Below are 22,530 nucleotides of genomic sequence, written 5' to 3' on the forward strand. Positions count from 1 at the left end.
CCTACTAGCCACAGCCCTTCTGGTACAGCCCAGAATGGCATTGCCCAGCAAGCAGAGCAGGGCAATGTGGAAGATGCTGCTGACCCCATCCCCTCTGGGTTTACTGTGCCCCTGGCCCTGCAGTGCTTGACCAAATGAGAGGCTTGGAGGAGTAAGGTGGTCACATCCCCACTGTGGTCTGGGCACCTGGATGGAGTGGGTCCCGATGCAGTCTGCTGATGCTGCCAGACTGGGAGGAGTGGCTGCCCCCCGTCAGGCTGTGCTGATTCAGTGACACCTGCAGAGTCTGGACGTTGGCTGGAGGGGAACCTTCGTGGGAAGCGTAGGGTCCTGCACCTGGGGAGGAATTACCCCTGCAGCAGTGCAGCTGGGGGCTTGACCTGCTGGAGAGCAGCTCTGTGCAGAAAGGCCTGGGAGTGCAGGGGGCAAGTCCACCGTGAGCCAGCAAAGTGCTCTGGCAGCAGGCAGGGCAGCTGTCTCCTGGGCGCTGGAGCCCTGGGGCAGGCTGCCCAGAGAGGCTGTGGAGTCTCCTCTGGAGAGGTTCCAAACCCTCCTGGGCACTGTGCTGTGGGTGACCCTGCTTTAGCAGGGCTGTTGGCCTGGGTATCAGCAGAGGTCCCTCCCAGCTCTGCCAGCCTGGGCTGCTCATCCTGGAGGGGAGAAGGCTCTAAGGAGCCCTCAGAGGCAGCCCTCCAGGGTCTGAAGTGGGCCACAAGAGAGCTGGGGAGGGACTGTTTGCAAGGGCTTGTTGTGGAAGGACAGGGGGCATGGACTGGAGCCGGAGGAAGGAGGATTTAGGCTGGATGTTAGGAAGAAATCCTTCAGAGGGGAGGTGGTGAGGCTGGAAGAGGCTGCAGGGGGAGGGTGTGGATGCTGCGTCCCTGGGGGTGTTCGAGGCCAGGTGGATGGGGCCCTGGGCCAGCTGGGCTGTGGAAGGTGTCCCTGCCCACGGTGGGGAGAGTAGGACCAGGCGATCTTGAAGGTCCCTTCCACCGCGCAGGGGCTTTCAGACGCCAGCCTGTGCTGCCCCGTGGCCAGCTGCAGGCGACAGCTCCTCTTGTCCTGCTCGGGGCTGCTCAGTGCCCCAAGGCACACAGCCTCCCACGTTCAGTGCCCCAAGGCACACAGCCTCCCACGTTCGGTGCCCAGAGCCACACAGCCTCCCACCTTCAGTGCCCCAAGGCACACAGCCTCCCACGTTCAGTGCCCACAGCCACACAGCCTCCCGCGTTCGGTGCCCCAAGGCACACAGCCTCCCGCGTTCGGTGCCCCAAGGCACACAGCCTCCCACGTTCAGTGCCCCAAGGCACACAGCCTCCCACGTTCAGTGCCCACAGCCACACAGCCTCCCACGTTCAGTGCCCACAGCCACACAGCCTCCCACGTTCGGTGCCCAGAGCCACACAGCCTCCCACGTTCGGTGCCCCAAGGCACACAGCCTCCCACCTTCAGTGCCCCAAGGCACACAGCCTCCCCACGTTCGGTGCCCCAAGGCACACAGCCTCCCACGTTCGGTGCCCCAAGGCACACAGCCTCCCACCTTCGGTGCCCCAAGGCACACAGCCTCCCACGTTCAGTGCCCCAAGGCACACAGCCTCCCACCTTCAGTGCCCCAAGGCACACAGCCTCCCACGTTCGGTGCCCCAAGGCACACAGCCTCCCACGTTCGGTGCCCCAAGGCACACAGCCTCCCACGTTCGGTGCCCAGAGCCACACAGCCTCCCACCTTCAGTGCCCCAAGGCACACAGCCTCCCACGTTCGGTGCCCCAAGGCACACAGCCACACAGCCTCCCGCGTTCGGTGCCCCAAGGCACACAGCCTCCCACGTTCGGTGCCCAGAGCCACACAGCCTCCCACCTTCAGTGCCCCAAGGCACACAGCCTCCCACGTTCGGTGCCCCAAGGCACACAGCCACACAGCCTCCCACGTTCGGTGCCCCAAGGCACACAGCCTCCCACGTTCGGTGCCCCAAGGCACACAGCCTCCCGCGTTCGGTGCCCAGAGCCACACAGCCTCCCGCGTTCGGTACCCAGAGCCACACAGCCTCCCCACGTTCGGTGCCCAGAGCCACACAGCCTCCCCACGCCTGTTTCCCTCAGCCGGCGTCCCCCCGTGCGGGCAGCTCTCGCTGGCTCCGCTCCGCAGCCGTCCCCGGGCTCGCCTTGCTTCCGCAGCTCCCACCGCTTCGCAGCCCTGTGCCTGCTGCGGGGCCGCTCCGGGGCCTGCCCGTCTGCAGGGCATGGCCTTACGGGGGGCTTGCAGCCCCTGCCTTGCTCCGACCCGCAAGCCTCCTGCCTGCCCCAGCAGTCTGGTTTCTCGCCCCGCAGCTGCTCTGTGCCGAGCCCTTCCAGTGCGCTGCTCTATTTGCTCCTTTCCCCTCCTTTCAAGGTCCTGCGGCAGGGTCGGCAGAGCAGAAGTGTCCTCCCCTCTGGCCCTCCTTGCCGTTGTAGGGCTGGAGGAGTCCCCTCTCTGGCATCTCTACCAGCTGCTTGGGTTGAGCAGGGGTCTAAAAGCTCTGCTGGCCCTGAACCACCATCCCCAGAGTGTCCTTGAGACAGGAATGGAAAAGAGGCTGTTCAGTCTGGGGAGGAGAGGGCTCCCAGGTCACCTTCTTGTGGCCTTGTGTCCTGAGTGGGCTACAGGAAAGCAGGGAGGGACTTTTTAGGCTGTCAGGCAGTGATAGGACTGGGGGGAATTGAACCAAGCTGGAAATGGGGAGATTCAGGCTGGATGTTAGGAAGAAGTTCTTCAGCATAAGGGTGGTGAGAGCCTGGCAGGGGTTGCCCAGGGAGGTGGTGGAAGCCTCTTCCCTGGAGGTGTTTGAAGCCAGGCTGGCTGAGGCTGTGTGCAGCCTGCTCTAGGGTAGGGTGTCCCTGGGCATGGCAGGGGGGTTGGAACTGGCTGCTCCTTGTAGTCCCTTCCAACCCTGACTGATTCTGTGGTACTGTGTTGACTTGGCACTATCCCACCAGCAGTGTCTGGTGTCTACAGGAGGATCAGCAGAGCAGACAGCTAGGGTCCTCCTTGTCCTCATGCTGCCTGCCCATAGGGTGAACAATCCACCCCCTCCTGTGGGCTCCAGCTCTGCCACCTGCCCCCCCCAAGCCTACATGCTGCCTGTGCTCCCCACTCGCCCTGGTGTGTGGCTGTTGCCAGGGCTTGCCTTTGTGCCCTGTTGGATCTGGTCTTTCTCCAGACTTTAGGTAAACCACAGCTATTTTATGCCTCTGCCCCCTCCATTCCAACAGCTCATTTCCCATTTGCATCTTTTCATCCAAGGGAAAACATCCCAGAAAACCCAGCAGCCTCCTTCAATCCTCTCCAAGCCCCCTGCGGCCCCCTTGCTGCTTCCCAGACCCCTGCACTTCCCACCCAGCTTCTCCCAGCTCCCATCCTTGAGGGGGGCCATGCAGGGAGGAGGTGCAGTCAAAACCAGCTTCTGCCTTCCCATGCCCCTTCCTTGACCTCCTCTGCTTCTCTGCTCAGCATTTCCTGCCTCATCACCTCCCCCAGCTGCAGAACACATCCCTGAGTTGGTGTAGCAGAGTGCTAGGGAGAAGATCAGGGATTGATGGGTGGGTGAGTGGGTGGGTGGGTGAGTGGGTGGATCTTTATAATGAATCATAGACTAACAGAATGGTTTGGGTTGGAAAGGTCCTTAAAGATCATCTAGTTTGAACCTCCCCCCCCCCTTCCTTGGGCAGGGACACCTCCCACTAGAACAGGTCACTCAAGGCCTCATCCAACCTGGCCTTGAACACCTCCAGGGAGGGAGCAGCCACAACCTCCCTGGGCAACCTGTGCCAGTGTCTCACCACCCTCACTGCAAACAACTTCTTACTGTCCAGTCCAAATCTCCCTTCTTCCAGCTCCAATCCAGCACCCCTTGTCCTGTCACAAGAAGCCCTTTTAAAGAGTCCTTCCCTTCACCATGACAGTGGTGAGACACTGGCAGAGGTTGCCCAGAAAACTCATGGATGCCCTCTCCCTGGAGGTCTTCAGGGCCAGGTTGGATGGGGCACCAAGCAACTTGGTCTAGTGGAAACTGTCCTGCAGCCCCCTTCAGATCCTGCAAGGCCACTCCAAGGTCTCCTGGAAGCCTTCTCCTCTCCAGGCTGCACAGCCCCAACTCTCTCAGCCTGGCCTCAGAGCAGAGCTGCTGCAGCCCTCTCAGCATCTTGGTGGCCTCCTCTGCACTGGCTCCAACACTTCCATGTCCTGCTTGTGCTGGGGGCTCCAGAACTGCCCCCAGGACTGCAGGTGGGGTCTCACAAGAGCATCCCTGCAGAGGGACCTGGCCAGGCTGGATGGGTGGGCAGAGGCCAATGGGATGAGATTTAACAAGGCCAAGTGCAGGGTTCTGCACTTTGGCCACAACAACCCCAAGCAGCACTACAGGCTGGGGACAGAGTGGCTGAGAGCAGCCAGGAAGAAAGGGAGCTGGGGGTGCTGGTTAATAGTAGCTGAAGCTGAGGCAGCAGTGTGCCCAGGTGGGCAGCAGAGCCAATGGCATCCTGGGCTGGCTCAGGAGCAGTGTGGGCAGCAGGACAAGGGAGGTTCGGCCCCTGTGCTCAGCACTGCTCAGGCCACACCTTGAGTGCTGTGTCCAGCTCTGGGCTCCTCCATTGCAGAGAGATGTGGAGGTGCTGGAAGGTGTTGAGAGAAGGGCAGCAAGGCTGGGGAGGGGCCTGGAGCACAGCCCTGTGAGGAGAGGCTGAGGGAGCTGGGGGGGTGCAGCCTGCAGCAGAGGAGGCTCAGGGCAGAGCTCATTGCTGTCTGCAGCTGCCTGCAGGGAGGCTGTAGCCAGTTGGGGTTGGGCTCTGCTGCCAGGCACCCAGCAACAGAAGAAGGGGACACAGCCTCAAGCTGTGCCAGGGCAGGTCTAGGCTGGATGTTGTTAGGAAGTTGTTGTCAGAGAGAGTGATTGGCATTGGAATGGGCTGCCCAGGGAGGTGGTGGAGTTGCTGTGCCTGGAGGTGTTGAAGCCAAGCCTGGCTGGGGCACTGCCAGGGGCACTGGCATGGTCTGGTTGGTTGGCCAGGGTTGGGTGCTAGGTTGGACTGGATGATCTTGGAGCTCTCTTCCAACCTCGTTCATTCTATGATTCTATGATCTTGCAGGTCCCTTCCAACCCATTCTATGATTCTTGCCCTGCATTTCCTTTCCACCTTACCCCTCTCCACCTTGCACACCCCCAGGCTGTGAACTAGGAGGTAGATGTTTTTTGGCACCTGGCTCCAGTGCCGTTCCAGGCCAGGCAGGGCTTTATGGCTGTGCCTCACCTGCTCTCTCATCCAGCCAAACCCTGGTGCTGCATGCCAGAACCCTGCACGTTCTCCTGTCTCCTGGGACAGCCTGGGCTTGCTGGGGTCAGGAGCTGCCAGCACCCAAAAGAACGAGCCTGTGGGCATGGGGCAGGGCTGGGAGGCTCCACAGCAGGGCCTGAGCACACCTCTGCCCTGGCTGCAGTCCCATTTGAGGTAGGACCAAGGAGTGGGAGGAATCATTTGGCATCACTGAGCCACTTGTGTTTATGGAGCAAAGGTGCAACCTGCTCCAAAGCGTGCAAGGCAAAGGAGAGCTCTGCAGACACAGCAGTGGTGGGGACATGAATCATCTCCTCTGAGTGCAGCAAATTCAGCTTGCACCCAGGGAAGATGCTGCAGGTGGTGCTCTCTCCCGCTCCTCTCTGACCCCCATGGACCTGGAGGGCCAAGTGAGTAGCCAACCATGAGCAGGACATGGCCAGAGGAGGCCATGACAATGATGTGAGGGCTGAGGTCAGGCTGAGTGTTGGGGCTGTTCAGCCTGGAGAAGGCTCTGGGGAGACCTTCTTGTGGCCTTTCAGTCCCTGAAAGAGGCTACAGGAGAGCTGGGTAAGAACTTCTTGTAAGTAGTGATAGGACGAAGGGGACTGGATTGAAGCTCGAGGAGGACAGACTCAGACTGCGTGTTAGGAAGAAATTCTTTAGCGTGAGGGTGGGGAGGGGATTCTGCCCCTTGGCTCTGCTCTCCTCAGACCCCACCTGCAGTCATAGAATCATAGAATCAACCAGGTTGGAAGAGACCTCCAAGCTCATCCAGTCCAACCTATCACCCAGCCCTATCCAGTCAACCAGACCATGGCACTAAGTGCCTCATCCAGGCTTTGCTTGAAGACCCCCAGGGACGGTGCCTCCACCACCTCCCTGGGCAGCCCATTCCAATGCCAATCACTCTCTCTGTGAAGAACTTCTTCCTAACATCCAGCCTAGACCTACCCTGGCACAACTTGAGACTGTGTCCCCTTGTTCTATTGCTGGTTACCTGGGAGAAGAGGCCACCCCCCACCTGGCTACAATGCCCCTTCAGGTAGTTGTAGACAGTAAGAAGATCACCCCTGAGCCTCCTCTTCTCCAGGCTAAACACCCCCAGCTCCCTCAACCTCTCCTCATAGGATTTGTGCTCCAGGCCCCTCACCAGCTTTGTTGCCCTTCTCTGGACATGTTCCAGCACCTCAACATCTCTCTTGAATTGAGGGGCCCAGAACTGGACACAGCACTCAAGGTGTGGCCTGAGCAGTGCTGAGTACAGGGGCAGAATAACCTCCCTTGTCCTACTGGCCACACTGCTCCTGATGCAGGCCAGGATGCCATTGGCTCTCTTGGCCACCTGGGCACACTGCTGGCTCATCTTCAGCTTACTGTCTATCTGTACCCCCAGGTCCCTTTCCTCCTGGTTGCTCTCCAGCCACTCAGTCCCCAGCCTGTAGTGCTGCTTGGGGTTGTTGTTGCCAAAGTGCAGAACCCTGCACTTGGCCTTGTTAAATCTCATCCCATTGGCCTCTGCCCACCCATCCAGCCTGGCCAGGTCCCTCTGCAGGGCTCTCCTACCTTCCAACAGCTCCACACCTGCTCCTAGCTTGGTGTCATCTGCAAACTTACTGATGCTGGACTCAATGCCCTCGTCCAGGTCATCAATAAAGATATTGAACAGGACTGGGCCCAGCACTGATCCTTGGGGAACACCACCAGTGACAGCTGCCAACTGGATGTGGCACCATTCACCACCACTCTCTGAGCTCTGCCATCCAGCCAGTTCTTGATCCAGCACAGAGTGAATCTGTCCAAACCAGGAGCTGCCAGCTTGACTAGGAGCTTCTTGTGGCAGACAGTGTCAAAGGCTTTGCTGCAGTCCAAGTAGACTACATCCACAGCCTGCCCCACATTCACCAGGCGGGAACCTGGTCATAAAAGGAGATCAGGTTGGTGAGGCAGGACCTGCCCTTCCTAAACCCATGCTGGCTGGGCCTGATCCCTTGGCCATCCTGTAGGTGCTTTGTGATGGCACTCAAGATGACCTGTTCCATGACCTTGCCAGTCCTGCAGCCCCCCAGCACAAGCAGCACATGGAAGTGTTTGAGCCAGTCCAGTGGAGGCCACAAAGATGCTGAGAGGGCTGCAGCAGCTCTGCTCTGAGGCCAGGCTGAGAGAGTTGGGGCTGTGCAGCCTGGAGAGGAGAAAGCTTCCAGGAGACCTTGGAGTGGCCTTCCAGGATCTGAAGGGGGCTACAGGAGGGCTGGGGAGGGACTATTGACAAGGTCTGGTAATGCCAGGAGGAGGAGGAATCATAGAATCATAGAATCAACCAGGTTGGAAGAGACCTCCAAGCTCATCCAGTCCAACCTAGCACCCAGCCCTATCCAATCAACCAGACCATGGCACTAAGTGCCTCATCCAGGCTTTGCTTGAAGACCCCCAGGGACGGTGCCTCCACCACCTCCCTGGGCAGCCCATTCCAATGCCAATCACTCTCTCTGTGAAGAACTTCTTCCTAACATCCAGCCTATACCTACCCTGTCACAACTTGAGCCTGTGTCCCCTTGTTCTATTGCTGGTTGCCTGGGAGAAGAGGCCACCCCCCACCTGGCTACAATGTCCCTTCAGGTAGTTGTAGACAGTAATAAGATCACCTCTGAGCCTCCTCTTCTCCAGGCTAAACAGGCCCAGAGAGGAGACTGAAAGTGGATGTGAGGAAGAAGTTGTTTGCAGTGAGGGTGGTGAGAGACTGGCATAGGTTGCCTGGGGAGGGTGTGGAGCACAGAAGCACCCAATGTGATCAAAGAGCATGTTGGGTGCTTCTGTGCTCCACAACCTCCCAGGAGGTGTTCAAGGCCAGGCTGGATGAGGCCTTGAGTGACCTGTTCTAGTGGGAGGTGTCCCTGCCCATGGCAGGGGTTGGGACTAGCTGAGCTTTGAGCTCCCTTCTAGCCTAAACCATTCTATGGTTCTATGATCCTGGAACAGGCTATGCAGGGAGGCTGTGGATGCCCTGAGCACCCTGGTCTAGAGGGAGGTGCTGAGTGCAAGGGGGCTGGAAGCAGAGGATGTTTAAGGCCCTAAGGGATTTCATTTTGGAAGCTCGGTCCGAGGCAGCGGCAGGCGCAGGGAGCGCTGGTGTCAGAGCGGCAGAGCTGGGCTGCCACGGGGCACGCAGCAGTCACACCCAGAACAAAGCAGGAGCAAGCAGCTGAGGATTAAATAAAAGATTTGCCTTTTATTTAAAATAAAATGCATTTGTACATAGTCTTGTAACCACAGACTGCAGGGAGCCAGCGCTGGGTGTGCCCCAGCATCGGGCGGGCAGGAGCTGCCCTCCTCACTAGCCTTGAGGCGGTGCTGGCTAACCGAAGAGGGAGAGCCTGGCCCTTGGGAAGGGTCGTGTGCACAGCTCTGAACTCCTCTTTAAGAGACAGATTTCCTGGGTTGAAATTGAGGTGTTTGGAGGGGGTACTTGGGTGACTCCCCATGCTCCCGCCAGGCATCCTACAGTTACTGCTGCTCTATGCTGACAACTCCAAGCTGGCTTGCGAGAGTAGTTAAAAAACTGTACAACTTTATAAAACCTGTGGGGTTTGGGGTTGGTTTGGTTGTTTTTACATTAGTTACACACACAGAAAACCCCACCCCAAACCCCCGTTACACTTCATAGACCTTTTGACTTCATCTTGTCACGGCAGAAGTTTTGCATATGGTGGGGCAGAGGCAGTGGCTATGCTGGTGACAAATACTGCAGGTGCCAATAATACAACAGCGGTGTCCAACTAAAACACAAGGTAGAGCCCGCGGACAAGACAGGACCAGAGCAGAGGATATCAAAAGGCACGTTTAAAGACACAAACCCCAAGCTGGAACAGACTTAACAGAAGGGGCAGCATTTCGAGGCCGCACTCGACTTGCCCTCACAGCTGCATCCCCAGCGCCTCGCTAAGCGTGGTCCTGGGTGTGCAGGGTGGAAGCAGAGAGGCAGAAGCTCTGCTTACAGGTGGGGATGGCTTCCGAACGGGTCACAGGGACAGACTAAACCCAAGGAACCAAAAGGCAAGAAGGAACACTCCTGTGTTACAAGAGGAGAAAGACTTCATATAGGTCAAGCCCTGGCTGGCTTTAGAAGATGGCTTAGAGTTCTCTTAGGAAGAGGCTGCTGTGCCAGGCGCAGCTCAGCCTGCTCTGCCTGCTGCGGCAGCAGCTGAAGGGCGCTGGCGTGGCACACCCGGCCCAGACACGGCTCTCTTGGTTATAGCAAGGTTAAGAGAAGTGCTCGTTAGTGCACACTGGTTAACTGGGCAGGTACTGCAAAAGAAAACAACCCCAACTTTCCTGATTAGAGGGAAACAAAAAAAGATACACTTTCAAGCTTACTTTATTAAGCAGCACAGCTCAAGGAGCAGCTGTTGAACGTTAAATATCACTATGGCTGTGGGGTCTCCTCTCGGGGTACAGTGCCTGGGGCTCACACCCACCCGCTGGTCAGTTTGTAGAACATCTCCTCGTCCAGGCTCTCGTTCTGGTCTTTGGCTCGCGTTGACAGGAAGATGTAGCCCCCGATGAACTCGTGGACCACTTTGCAGTCCACCTCGGTGCAGATGAAGGACACGCGGACGTCGTCTGCGAACTCCACTGTCACCTGCAGGGACACAGCACGGGGCAGGGGAGGCTCAGCCTGCTTCCTGTCACAGAATCACCCAGGCTGGGAGAGACCTCCAAGCTCATCCAGCCCAACCTAGCACCCAGCCCTGCCCAGTCAACCAGACCATGGCACTAAGTGCCCCAGCCAGGCTTGGCTGCAACACCTCCAGGCACAGCAACTCCACCACCTCCCTGGGCAGCCCATTCCAATGCCAATCACTCTCTGACAACAACTTCCTCCTAACATCCAGCCTAGACCTGCCCTGGCACAGCTTGAGGCTGTGTCCCCTTCTTCTGTTGCTGGGTGCCTGGCAGCAGAGCCCAACCCCACCTGGCTACAGCCTCCCTGCAGGGAGCTGCAGACAGCAATGAGCTCTGCCCTGAGCCTCCTCTGCTGCAGGCTGCACACCCCCAGCTCCCTCAGCCTCTCCTCACAGGGCTGTGCTCCAGGCCCCTCCCCAGCCTTGCTGCCCTTCTCTCAACACCTTCCAGCACCTCAACATCTCTCTTCAATTCAGGAGCCCAGAACTGGACACAGCACTCAAGGTGTGGCCTGAGCAGTGCTGAGCACAGGGGCACAAGAACCTCCCTTGTCCTGCTGCCCACACTGCTCCTGAGCCAGCCCAGGATGCCATTGGCTCTGCTGCCCACCTGGGCACTGCTGCCTCAGCTTCAGCTACTCTCTACCAGCACCCACAGGTCCTTCTCTGCCTGGCTGCTCTCAGTCACTCTGTCCCAGCTTGTAGTGCTGCTTCCTTTTTCTTTTCTGTTAACCCAGAGGTTTTTTTTTTCCCCTTTCCTAAATAAGGCAGAGGGGTTAGAAGGGACCTCTGGAGATCATCCAGTCCAACTCCCTGCTATATCAGGGGCACCCAGGGTAGGCTGTCCAGGATCACAATGTTCCACTGGGTTTGGAATTTCTTCAGAGAAGGAGATTCTACAACCTCTCTGGGCAGCCTGCTCCAGGGCTCCAGCACCCTCACAGCACAGAATTCTCTCCTCCTGTTTGGACAGAACATCCTGGGTTCCAGCTTGTGGCCATTGCCCCTTTGTCTGGCACTGGGCACACCTGAAAAGAGCCTGGCCACATCCTCTTGATCCTTACTCTTTAGTTATCAATGAGCACGGAGACGTTGCCTCTGTGCCTGCTCTACTCCAGGCTGACCAGAATACGACACGTGGTGGCTCTGTGAGGATGACTGTGGTGCAAGTGGGTGGGCACAGGCAAACCTTTGGGTTAGCAGTCAATTTCGAGTGTTATTTATTTATTTAAATGGTTACTGCACCTTTTACTTCCAAGTCACTCAGAGCTGAGCATGTGGTGGGACAGCTCCGTTGCTCCAGGAGCAACAGAAAGCAGGCAGAGACCTGGGATTTCTTTCCATCTATCACCTGGAGCTGACGCTGGTTTTGTAAGGTAAAGGTTTGGCCACAGCTCTGCTTTGTGGGGGTGGGGAGCTCATTCTGGAGTGACTGCAGACAGCCTCCATTTATTGCTGCCCCTCATTTTTATTGTCCCCTCGTCACTGACAGCTCTGCAGGAGGGAAGGGGATTCCTAGAAGACTATCCAAGCTAATTGTGATACTGGGGCTTGCAAGTGGGTAAGAACAAAGCCTCTGAGGCAGAGAGGAGGCTGAATAATTTCACTAGCAACACTTCTGGGGCCACAAAGCACAGGAGAACGTTGCCCATGGAGCCCCAGCATTGCTAATGTGGTGTTCAGCCAACCAGGAGCACAAAAGGGTTGTGCAGCCAAACAAACTGGTTGGGTGGAAGCCCTCTTGGAGCCTAGCAAAAGGTCTGCTGCTCCTTTTTTGTTCCTTACTTCAGTGTTCTGAGCAATGGAGAGGAATTTTGATGTGGCTGGAGCCCAGTGCATTGATGCTCCTGGCTAGGGTCCAGCCTGGGCACCAGGTCTGCTGTTTGGGTTTATGTCACTGCTGTGAGTGGGTGTTCAGAGAGGGCCAAACAGGAACGTTCAGGGCTTTTCTTGCTCTCTCAGGGTCTAGCTCCACTCCACCAACAGTTAGCATCAGCTCTGCTAGAGTGTCATTTGTTCATAACCCCAGCTGCACAGAACCATTGTGGTTGGAAGAAGCCTTTAGATCTCCAAGGAGGGTGGAAGAGGAGGGAGGAGAAATTGCATTCTGTAAGCAGAGTGGGATGAGACCTGCTCTGGAGTCACAGAGCCACAGAGCTGTGCAGGCTGGAAAAGACCTAGAGCCCACAGAGGTCACCACTGAACCATGGCTCTCAGCATCACAGCTGCAAGGCTTCTAAAGCCTTCCAGGGACGGGCACTGCACCACTGCCCTTGGGCAGCCTGTTCCAGAGCTTGGCAGCCCTTCTGGGGAGGAAACTGCTCCTCATGCCCAATCTAAAGCCTTCCCTGGCACAGCTTGGCTGTTTCCCCTCATTCTGTCACTTGTTCCTAGGGAGAAGAGGCCAACCCCATCTCCCTCCAGCCTCCTTTCAGGGAGCTGTGGAGGGCCAGAAGGTCTCCTCTCAGCCTCCTTTTCTGCAGGTGAATGACCCCAGTTCCCTCGGCTGCTCCTCTCCAGCCCTGCTCTCTAGACCTTCCACCAGCTTTGCCTTGCCCTTCTTTGGGCATACTCCAGCACCTCAATGTCTTTCCTGCAGTAGGGACCCAGTACCGACCCCACTATTGGAGAGGAGGTCTCACCAGTGCTGAGCAGAGGTCAATCACATCCCTAACTCCCGCAGACCCCACTGCTGCTGCTCAGGCCAGGACACTGTTGGCCTTCAGTGGGCACAGACTGGCTCATCTTCAGCTGGCTGCCAACCAACACCCTCAAGGTGCTTTTCCACTGGGCAGTTTCCAGCGCTCTGCCCTGCATTCCTGGGTTGTGATGCTAGTGCAGGGCCCAGCACTTGGCCTGGCTGAACCTCACCACGGCCCCAGGTAACGGCCCAGGCAAAGCCTGACTTTTCAAAAGGCAGCTTAGGCAAGCCATGGCCTCAGTGCAAGCCGAGAGCAGCCTGTGCCTGGGGCTAGCAGGCTGGGAAGCAGCAGCTCACCATTTTGATCTCCCAGTTGACATTCCACTGCTTCATGTTGCTGAACCTCCAGGTTTTGACGGCGTCGCCCGTGCTGGCGTCCATGCGGATCAGCCGGTTGTAGGCGATGCCGATCAGCTCCTCCTTCTTGCCGCCCTGGAACCTGCGGCACACGAGGGGTGACCGAGCTGCTGCGCTCCCCCCGCCGCCCTGCCTCTTCGGCTGGGGAGCCCAGAACCGGACACAGCGTTCCGGCTGTGGCCTTCTCAGCGCAGAGGGGCTGGGCAGGAGAACCTCCCCTGGCCTGCTGGTCACACTCTTCCCAATTCACCCCACGGCACCAGGGCTGCCCACCTGGAGGTCAGCGGCACCAGGGCTGCCCGCCTGGAGGTCAGCGGCACCAGGGCTGCCCGCCTGGAGGTCAGCGGCACCAGGGAACCCAGTCCAATGGGCTTGGGTTGGAGCTTTTCACTGCAGCCCCAGCACAAGGCCACAGCTGTGCCTTTAGAGCACCACAGAATGGTTTTGGCTGGAAAAGACCTCTACGATCTTCAAGCCCAACCATCAAACCGCCACCCCCACCGTGGCCATTAAACCACAGTGCCACACCCACACACTTTGTGAACAACTTCAGGGGCAGTGACTCCACCACCTCCCTGGGCAGCCTGCCCCAATGCTTGGCCACATTTTAACTAATGTCCAATCTGAACCTCCCCTGGGCAATGTGAAGCCATTTCTATCACTTGATGCTAGGCAGACCAACCCCCATCTACCTCCAACCTCACCTCAGGCAGCTGTAGAGAGCAATGAGGGCTCTCCTCCGCCTCCTGTACTCCAGACTGAACACCCCCAGTTCCCTCAGCTGCTCTTCACCAAGCCTGTTCTCCACACTCTTTACCAGCCTGGTTGCCCTTCTGTGGACATGCTCCAGTACTACAACGTCCTTCTCGGGGTGAGAGGCCCAAAACTGACCCCACTGTTTTGAGATGTGGTCTTGACAGTGCTCAGTACAGGAGGACAATCCCTTCCCGATCCATGCTGGTCACACTGTTGCTGATGCAGGCCAGGACGCTGCTGGCCTTCATGGCCACCTAGGCACACACACTGGCTCATCTTCAGCCAGCCCTCAAATGGCACCCCCAGGTCCTTTCCTGCCAGGCAGCTTCCCAGCCTCTTTCCCAGTGCCCTGCACTTTGTGCATGGAGCACATTTAGCCAGGGAACTCCCCCTGTCCTGACCCACCCACCTGGCGATGAAATGCGTGATGCCGAACTCCGGCAGCGACTGCCAGGCTTGGATGAACCTCATCTTGGCCTCGATCAGACTCATCTGAGCGACGTTCTGGTGAGCCTCCAGGATGCGTGCCGTGATCTGAGGGTGGCGAGACACAGCAGCTTTAGGGCAGGGCGCTCGCAGGGGCACCTCGAGCTGTCACAGGAAGGGGCAGTGACGGGGGAGCCCTCTGGGAGCCAGCATGGCTGCAAACAGTGCAATCTGCTCAGAGCCTGCAGCCGGGGCTGATGCACCAGGAGCTGCTTCTGCATCCCACCTCCAGACACAGAAAAGCAACTATAGATCTGTGCTGTCTGGAGGCAAAGAGCCGCTTGGGCTCCGCCGGTGGAGACGCAGGACGTGAGCAGATTTCTGGTGTAGGGTTTCTGGTTTTGCAGCAGACATCACTGGGGATCAGCACCAAAACCAAGGAGGGCCCAAATTTCACCAGAGGGGAGGGGGAAGGGTTGGGCTTTGTTAGTGTGGTTTGGTTTTTCACTCTCTAAGCCAAACAGATTCTAAACGATTTCAGGTTTTAGCTGAAACGTAGCTTAATTTCATTGCTGCTGTCACTTACCAAGTCTCTTACATAGCCTGGCTGTAGATGGCAAGGCGAGAAAAAAAACAACAACCAGGAAAAGGAAGCAGAAAGAAAAAAAAGCAAATCAGAAATATGGCAACAAAGCAAAGGGAAAAAGTGCAAATTAACTGCAAACCAAAGTTCAAGCCAAAAAAGAAACCAACAAACAAACCACATGCACAACCGCTCAGGTGGAAAAGCAGCCAAAGGGAACATGAGCACAGAGATCCGCCCCTCATGCTGGCCCTGCCTGGGCGCTGCCGTGCTGCAGGCATCGAGGTTTAGGTCCCGAGATGGTTTTGGCCCTGCTGGTGAAGAGGAGGGTGAAGCTGCCATGTCAGGGAGGAATTCGCGTCCCCACGCTCCTCCCCCTGTCCCTGCACAGACTCAGGCTCCCTTACTGCAGAGGAAGCTCAGCAGCTCCTTTGATGTGAGATATGGGAGAAACGGTGGGGCTGCTGCCTGGGGTAGTGAATGGCTGGAGGATAACACCGGCCAGGCTTCCTGGGGATGTGCCCAGTCGGGTGCTGCTCCCACACTGTGCCCCAGCAAGGCACCCGAGAGCTGTGAATATGCTTATTTTGGGTGGTTGTTTCCCTTTGTGCTTAGGATTTGGTGCTCCTCAAACATGACCTGCCAACCCTCTGCTGCAGGGGCACATGGAGACACCCACCAGCAGAGCAGCTCTGGGGCTGGTGTGGGATCAAGCACATCCATAAATCCTCTGCCAAGGAACTCTGCCAGTTCCCATTTCAGCACCGTCTGTGGGCTGTGTGACCTCCTCCACCACCTCCTCCTCCTCCTTCCCCCACCTTGGGTCGCAGAGAGATCCTTGTGGCTGAATTCCTTGCATTCCCTCAGCCTCCATCCCTCCAGTCACTTGTGCAGCTGGCAAACATCCTCTGCTGCAAGCTCTGCTGCTGGCCGTAAAGGAACGGCCTCAATCTGCTGCGTAGGTGGTGTCTGCAAGGGCCCCGGCGTCTGCACGGTGGCCACCAGCTTGTCTCGGAGCAGGGTGAGGGCTCCTGCCTGTCCCCGTGGTTCCCCAGGGGCTGTCTGTACCTGGAGGACAGCCTGTGTGGTAAGCACCTCTGGAGAGCTAAGATTTTTCCAGGTGCCTCCACTGCACTGGGCTGAAGCCCGGGAGGTACTCTGCATGTAAAAGGGTGCCCCGATGCAGCCCTGCCTCCACCCAAGCGCACAAAGGCTTATTCAGGAGAACAAGGGCTACAGAAGCTGCAGCTTCAGTGCCAGGAAATCGCTGCGCTGTGCCAATCAAACCTTCTGCCTTCCCTGCCCCTCTGACTCGCAGCCTTCTTCTGGCCTGGGAGAAACCCTATCTAGCCATAGGCAGCCTGAAGCAGCCAGGCTGAACGCTGAAGTCACCACGAGGCCCCGGAGCAAAGCCCTCCTGATCTTTGCTGCTGTCCTTTCAGAGAGCCATGCATGCATGCCCAGCCTGGGGCAGTGCCAGCCCTGTCATGCACGGGTCGAGTGCGGCGTGGAGTTCAAGCACAAGTCACAGCAACTCAGAACGAAGCAACCTTTCAAGGGCTGGCATTTGGAGGCAGTGGGAAAGCAAAAGAGAGAAATAAACTGCACAAGAGCCAAGTCTGCATCGAGCACTGCAAGCAACTGCAACTCCACTGCTGGTCCTAGGGGTTTCTGCATGAGCTCTGTGCAAGGGAAGGGGTTTTAATCTCAGCACCAGGGACTGGCTTCATGGATTCATAGAACGGTTTGGGTTGGAAAGGACCTTCAAAGATCATCTAGTCCCAAGCCCTCTGCCCTGGGCAGAGACACCTTCCACTAGACCAGATTGCTCGAGGCTCCATCCGACCTGGCCTCAACCACCCCGAGGTAGGGCCACAGCCCATCTACAGCGCACTCCTCCCCGCTGCCGAGGCTGTGCGCCTGCGGCGGCACAGCAACGGTGAAGGTGCTGGGTGCCATCCCCAGGTGCTGGATGGAAACCACTCATTTCAGTTCTCAGTTTAGTAACCACGTGCATCCAGTTGCAAGTGACAGCATCCAAAACACACTGTGTTAAACCCCAGGGTACTGCCAAAACAGGTGCCCGGTGAGCCTAGCCCACGCCACCAGCGCCGCCGCCACGGCACCTACCTGCTTGTTCTTGTACTTCTTCAGGTAGCGTGGAGACACCAGGCACTCGGGGTTAACGTCAGTGTTGATCTGCTCTGGGATCAGCTGGGGGTCTGGGTTCAAATGCTGCATTTTTAGGAAGGAGAGGATGTTCTGCACCTCCATGCCATAGGAGCTGTCGGCCATCGTCTTGCCCTTGGAGGCCAGGCGGCAGGCGGCCATCCAGCTGGCGTACTGCGTCTCCTGCAGCCCCAAACAGAGACCCACGCTCATCAGAATGGTGGAGATGCCACCTGCCTCCCCTGGAAACACCTCCAGAGAGCCTTTGCTTCCACTGTGGCCCAAGGAGAATCAAGGACCATAGAACGAACCAGGTTGGAAGAGACCTCCAAGCTCATCCAGCCCAACCTAGCACCCAGCCCTGCCCAAGCAACCAGACCATGGCACTAAGTGCCCCAGCCAGGCTTGGCTTCAACACCTCCAAGGACGGCAACTCCACCACCTCCCTGGGCAGCCCATTCCAATGCCAATCACTCTCTCTGCCAACAACTTCCTCCCAACATCCAGCCTAGACCTGCCCTGGCACAGCTTGAGACTGTGTCCCCTCCTTCTGTTGCTGGTTGCCTGGCAGAAGAGACCAACTCCACCTGCTACAGCCTCCCTCCAGGTAGACTCCTAGCTTGGTGTCATCTGCAAATTTACTGATACTGGACTCAATCCCCCAGTCCAGGTCATGAATAAAGATATTGAACAGGACTGGGCCCAGCACTGATCCTTGGGGCACACCACCAATGACAGCTGCCAACTGGACGTGGCACCACTCACCACCAAAGGTGCAAAAAGGCAGGCAGAAACTCAGTCACATGTAGACTACAGCCAAAGGCCAAGGCCAAGGCAGGGCAGGGGCTGATTTTCTCCTCCAGACTCAGACATGTACTCTGGATGTGGGGATCAGGCACGTGGGGCTGTGATTTGTTTTTCTGCATTGACCCCAGCTGCACTGAATCATTTTGCTTGGAAGAAACCTTTAGATCTCCAAAGAGGGTGGAAGAGGAGGGAGGAGAGACTGCATTACTTAGCACAGTGGGATGGGGCACAGTAAATCATAGAAGCACAGAATCACTTAGGCTGGAAAAGAACTTTAGGGACATTGAACCCAACCACAAACCCAGCATGGCCAAGTCCACCACTAAACCATGCCCTGCAGCACCACATCTCACAGCTTTGGAGTTCCTCCAGGGATGGGGCTCCACCAGGCTGCTGGTGGGCGGGGGGGGGGCTGCCTGGGGCAGGCCATACACTCACGTTGTCACAGCGGAGCCAGATTTCGTTCATCCCCTCTGCCACCGGGATCAGAAGCTTGATGTTGAACTTCTGCCCAGAGATGTTCACATCAGGGGTAACTTCACACCCTGCAACGAAGCAGTCAGCTGTTCACCAGGGGGGCAAAGAGCTCTGCGTTGAAAAGGGGGGAACAGCCCCAGCAATCAGACAGCAAAAGCAAAGCTCTGCCACTCAAAAGGTGGCCAAGAGCACCTCGGTACTGCGAAGGCTCACATCACATCTGATGGGACGGACGCTCTGCAGGAGGGGGTCACAGACAATCAGAGGTCTCCATTCCAAGTGACAGGGAAAAACAGGAAAGGTAGGACCTGAGCTGGAAGGTTACAGAAAGATTTCGAAGCTCATGCATGCCTGCAGGGTTTGTCTCACAGAAGCACAGAATCATTTGGGTTGGAAGAGAGTCAAACCATGATTTGGTCTGGGGCTAAACCACGTCCCTCAGCACCACATATCTGCACCTCAAACACTTCCAGGGATGGGATTCAACCACCCTCCTGAGAAGTCTGCCTTCTCCCACGTAACTAGTGACAGGACAAGTGGCCTCAAGTGGCACCAGATGAGGTTCAGGTTGGGTATTAGAAGAAACTTCTTCACTGAAAGGGTTCTCAGACATTGGAACAAAGACTCCTCCCCCGCCCAGCTTTGCTTCAGCCTTCTTTCAGGTAGTTGTACAGAGTCAGACTCAGGCCTTCCTCTGAGCCTTCTGTCCTTCAGGCTACACAACCCCAGTTCCTTCAGGTGCTCCTCAGAAGAGATGTTCTCCAGACTCTTTACCAGTTTTCTTGCTCCTCTTTGGACCTCAATGTCTTTCTTGTGCTGAGGGCCCCAAAACTGAACACAGCACTTGAGGCTGAGGCCTCACTGGGAGGCTGGCAAATGCTGGAGTTCCATGAAAGGGCAGGAAGAAGTGGCTGGATGGGTGCTGACTCTCACCCTGGAACCCCTCTACATTACTGTGCCCACCCTGCTGTTGGTGGATGGGGAGAACCACAAGTGGTTGTATGAACACCAAGGTGTGGTGAACTTAACCAGCCCCGTTAGCCTGGGCACCGCTTCAGCACTGCCCCCAGGACATTGCCAAGGTGCCAGCACAGCAAATAAAGAGTCCAAAGCTCCCAAAAAAGGTCTTGTGAGCTGGGCTTCACCCTGGCTGCAGCTTCAGCTCACTTGGCATCACATCTGCTCCTGCTCTGGGGGGAGGAAAATGAGCTCTCTGCTGTTGGGTGGCTGCTGGAGCAGGAATGTTGAACTTGACATAAGAACATCCATCAGCCCAAGGAACTGGAGAGCTCGTGTGCAGGGGGAGCTTGAGCGAGGCTGCTGGGAGCCAGGGGCAGGAGGGAACAAAATGGGAAGCAGCAAAGGGAAGACAATGTGCTGCTCTCCTCTGCTCAAACTCATCCTCTGCTGCGAGAGTTAGCAGAGCTCGCTGGAGAGCACTCGTGTCTAGCGGCGTCTGCCTTGCTGTCAACCCCCACCGCCCTCACGCCTCCAAACAGCCACCCAACCCTGAGTGGCACACCAAGGTCAAGCAGTGGGAGAACAAGCTGCAACAGGGAGCAACCAGTTACTGGAATAAAACCCACAGAGTTATGGGGGGGTTTGGGTTGGAAGGGACCTTTCAAGGGTCCAACTCCCCCCTGCTGTCAGCAGGGACATCTGCTGAGCAGGTTGCTCAGAGCCCCAAACGACCTAACTTGGAATGGCTCCAGGGATGGAGCAGCTGCCATCTCTCTGGGCAACCTGGGACAGGGTATCACCACCCTCAGCATCTAATGTTTCTTCTTCCCAATCCTGATCTCTCACTTTTAGTTCAAACCCATCATGTGCTGTCCTGTCACAGCAGGACCCGCCCAAAAGTCTGTCCCCAGCTTTCTGATCAGCCTCTTTTAAGCACTGAAAGGCCACTAGAAGGTATCCCTGGAGTCTCCTCCAGGCTGAACAACCCCAACTCTCTCAGCCTGGCCTCACAGCAGAGGGCTCCCAGTCCTCCCATCATTGCTGTGGCCTCCTCTGGCCCCATTCCAACAGGTCCTTGTTTCTCCTGTGCTGACTCCAGAGCTAGCCCCAGCACTGCAGGTGAGATCTCAGCAGAGCAGAGCAGAGAGGCAGAATCCCCTCCCTGCACCTGCTGCCCATGCTGATGGGGATCAGCCTAGGCCACAGCTGGATCTGAGCTGGGAGTACACAGTGCTGGCTGATGACCAGCTTCTCATCCACCAGCACCCCCAAGGGCTCCTCCAGCCCTTCATCCCCAGCCTGTAGTGACAGAGGATACTGCCACAGCCCAGGTGCAGGTCCTCACACTTGGCCTTGTTGGACCACATGAAGTTCACACGCACCCACTCTGGAGCTTGTCCAAGTGCACCTGGACAGATCCTGCCCCTCAGATGTGCAAACTGCACCACTCAGTTTGGTGCCACCTGCAGATCTCCTGTAAATGCAGAGGCACTCAGGTTTCTCTTACCTCTCAGGTTCATCTGGTGTGCAGGAGTCCCATTGGATTCCTCTTTGCTCTTATAGCAGGAGATGGAGGTATCTTTGAAGGTGCACCAGTATGGCTTGTAGCCTTTCAACGTCAGCTTCTTGGGCCTGCTGGACAGGTTGAGGGACATTAGAATTGGCTGAAGCTCTCAAACCAAGCTGCTGTACCAGGAAACTCCTTTCACCCTTTAAACCTGGTGTCAGAAGCCCAAGGTGTGCCCATCATCAGGATGATCCAGGGCTGGTGAGAGCTCAGCCACCACTCACCAACCCTTCCCTACAATGTTGGCTCAAGAAACCAAACCATAATTGCAGGTTTGGACTCTTTGGTCCCATGGAGGTGCCACCGATTTGGGGGGAGCTGAAGAACTGTCACAAAAACAGACATGCCTGAGACCCACTGCAACACAGGCTCCTTGCCTGCCATATTCACCTGCAACCTCTCTGCTCAAGCTCTGAAAGCAAGTGGCACCTGCAAAAGCCTTCTCCCCCAAGCTCCTGTGTGAGCACACTTGCTGTTTTCCTTTCAAGTATGCCCCACCAGAAGAGGTTCAGTTCCTTCCTATGGACAGCTGTACCTAGGGAAGCAGGATGGCCCTGTTAGCCTGCAACAAGCTGGCATGGTGGTAACCTGAGCCCTGCTCATCCCATCACCACCCCTGAATCTTCACAGAGGTGATTTTTCTTAACCCTCTTCATTTGGAAACCTTGCCCAAGGGCTGTAGCTGCAGTTTCTCACTGCAAGGCATTCCTGCTATCGCCATCCCAGCAACAGCTGCTGAAGCCTTGCCTGGAAGGATCAAACACGTGATGGCCACAACTGCTTGTCCTTGAGGCTCTGCACTTGCATTTTCCAGTAAGAACATGCTGGGCCTGCTCAGAGGAGCTAGGGAGATGGGTGAGAAACCTGGCACCTGCCTGGCCCCTGCTGTTCCCACACCGCTGATGGACATCTGAGCTTGGGGCACCTGCTGCCTTCTCCTGCCCCTGCTAGTTTTCCTCCTCCTAAAGCCCTGGCACACACAGTCTTGCCCTCTGTGCAAACCTTACAACCCAAATTTCCTTTCAAAGCAGCTTCCCCTCCAGAGGAGGTCACCAACTTCCAGCCCAGCCATCCTACACGTGCAGGGTTTCCCATCCTTTGCCTCGCATCCTTCTCTAAAGATGTTTTCATACTGTCTTGGTGGGATTTTTGGGGCTCCTTTAAGTTGCAGGCAAGGCACTCTAGCTGGCATGGCCAGTATCCCAGCTGACAGGGGAGAGAGGCACATCAGAAGTCTCTGCAGCAACGCCAGGCGCGTATAGGGACATATATATACCTCTAGGGTGTACTTAAGGATGTATGGTGCAGCTCCTCAACTGATGTGTGGCAAAAGGCACACCCAAGGCCAGGCTAGCTCCTAACACAGCTTTCATGGTGTGTTTCTGGCACTAAAACACAACCTGACCCTCATTTTCAGGAGCAAACAGGAATTCTGTGCTTCCCTCCCAGGGCAGGACAGACGAAAATCCCAACCCCAGGATCTGGGGCTTGCACTGAGCGAGGAACCCAGCATCTGCAGCTCCTCCTCCACCAACTGACACAGCCAATTTGTGAGCAATTAGCTCCCCCAATTGTGTCTAATTTAACTGGCAAATAACAGACCAAAGGAAAGAGCAAACGTGTGTGTGTTTGTTGAAGGGGAGAAGATAAAATGCCCACTCAGCAGCAGGGCACAGGCTGCAGCCCTGAAGCTCTGGCCCAGCGAGGACAGAGCACAAGCCCAGGTGGACAGGGAGAC

General features: G+C 56.8%; 1 protein-coding gene across 5 annotated transcripts in view; it reads right to left on the reverse strand.

Annotated features, from left to right (window-relative positions):
• Nucleotides 1-8,516: 8,516 nt before the first annotated feature.
• The window catches only part of FERMT2 (FERM domain containing kindlin 2), a 79,731-nt gene continuing 65,717 nt past the window's right edge, over nt 8,517-22,530 (reverse strand). For 3 of the 5 annotated variants that reach the window (XM_064144161.1, XM_064144032.1, XM_064143905.1), the window contains 7 exons: nt 20,733-20,857; nt 18,227-18,333; nt 16,943-17,164; nt 14,816-14,836; nt 14,213-14,337; nt 12,988-13,129; nt 8,517-9,946 (listed from right to left, as the gene is read on the reverse strand). In XM_064144161.1, the coding sequence (XP_064000231.1) occupies nt 9,773-9,946; nt 12,988-13,129; nt 14,213-14,337; nt 14,816-14,836; nt 16,943-17,164; nt 18,227-18,333; nt 20,733-20,857 (916 nt within the window). In that variant the 3' untranslated portion in view covers nt 8,517-9,772. The remainder of the gene's footprint in view (nt 9,947-12,987; nt 13,130-14,212; nt 14,338-14,815; nt 14,837-16,942; nt 17,165-18,226; nt 18,334-20,732; nt 20,858-22,530) is intronic. The other 2 variants (XM_064144077.1, XM_064143971.1) reach the window with 1 other exon arrangement.

Source organism: Pogoniulus pusillus, chromosome 1, assembly GCF_015220805.1.
Source record: "Pogoniulus pusillus isolate bPogPus1 chromosome 1, bPogPus1.pri, whole genome shotgun sequence".
Taxonomy (NCBI): Eukaryota; Metazoa; Chordata; class Aves; order Piciformes; family Lybiidae; genus Pogoniulus; species Pogoniulus pusillus.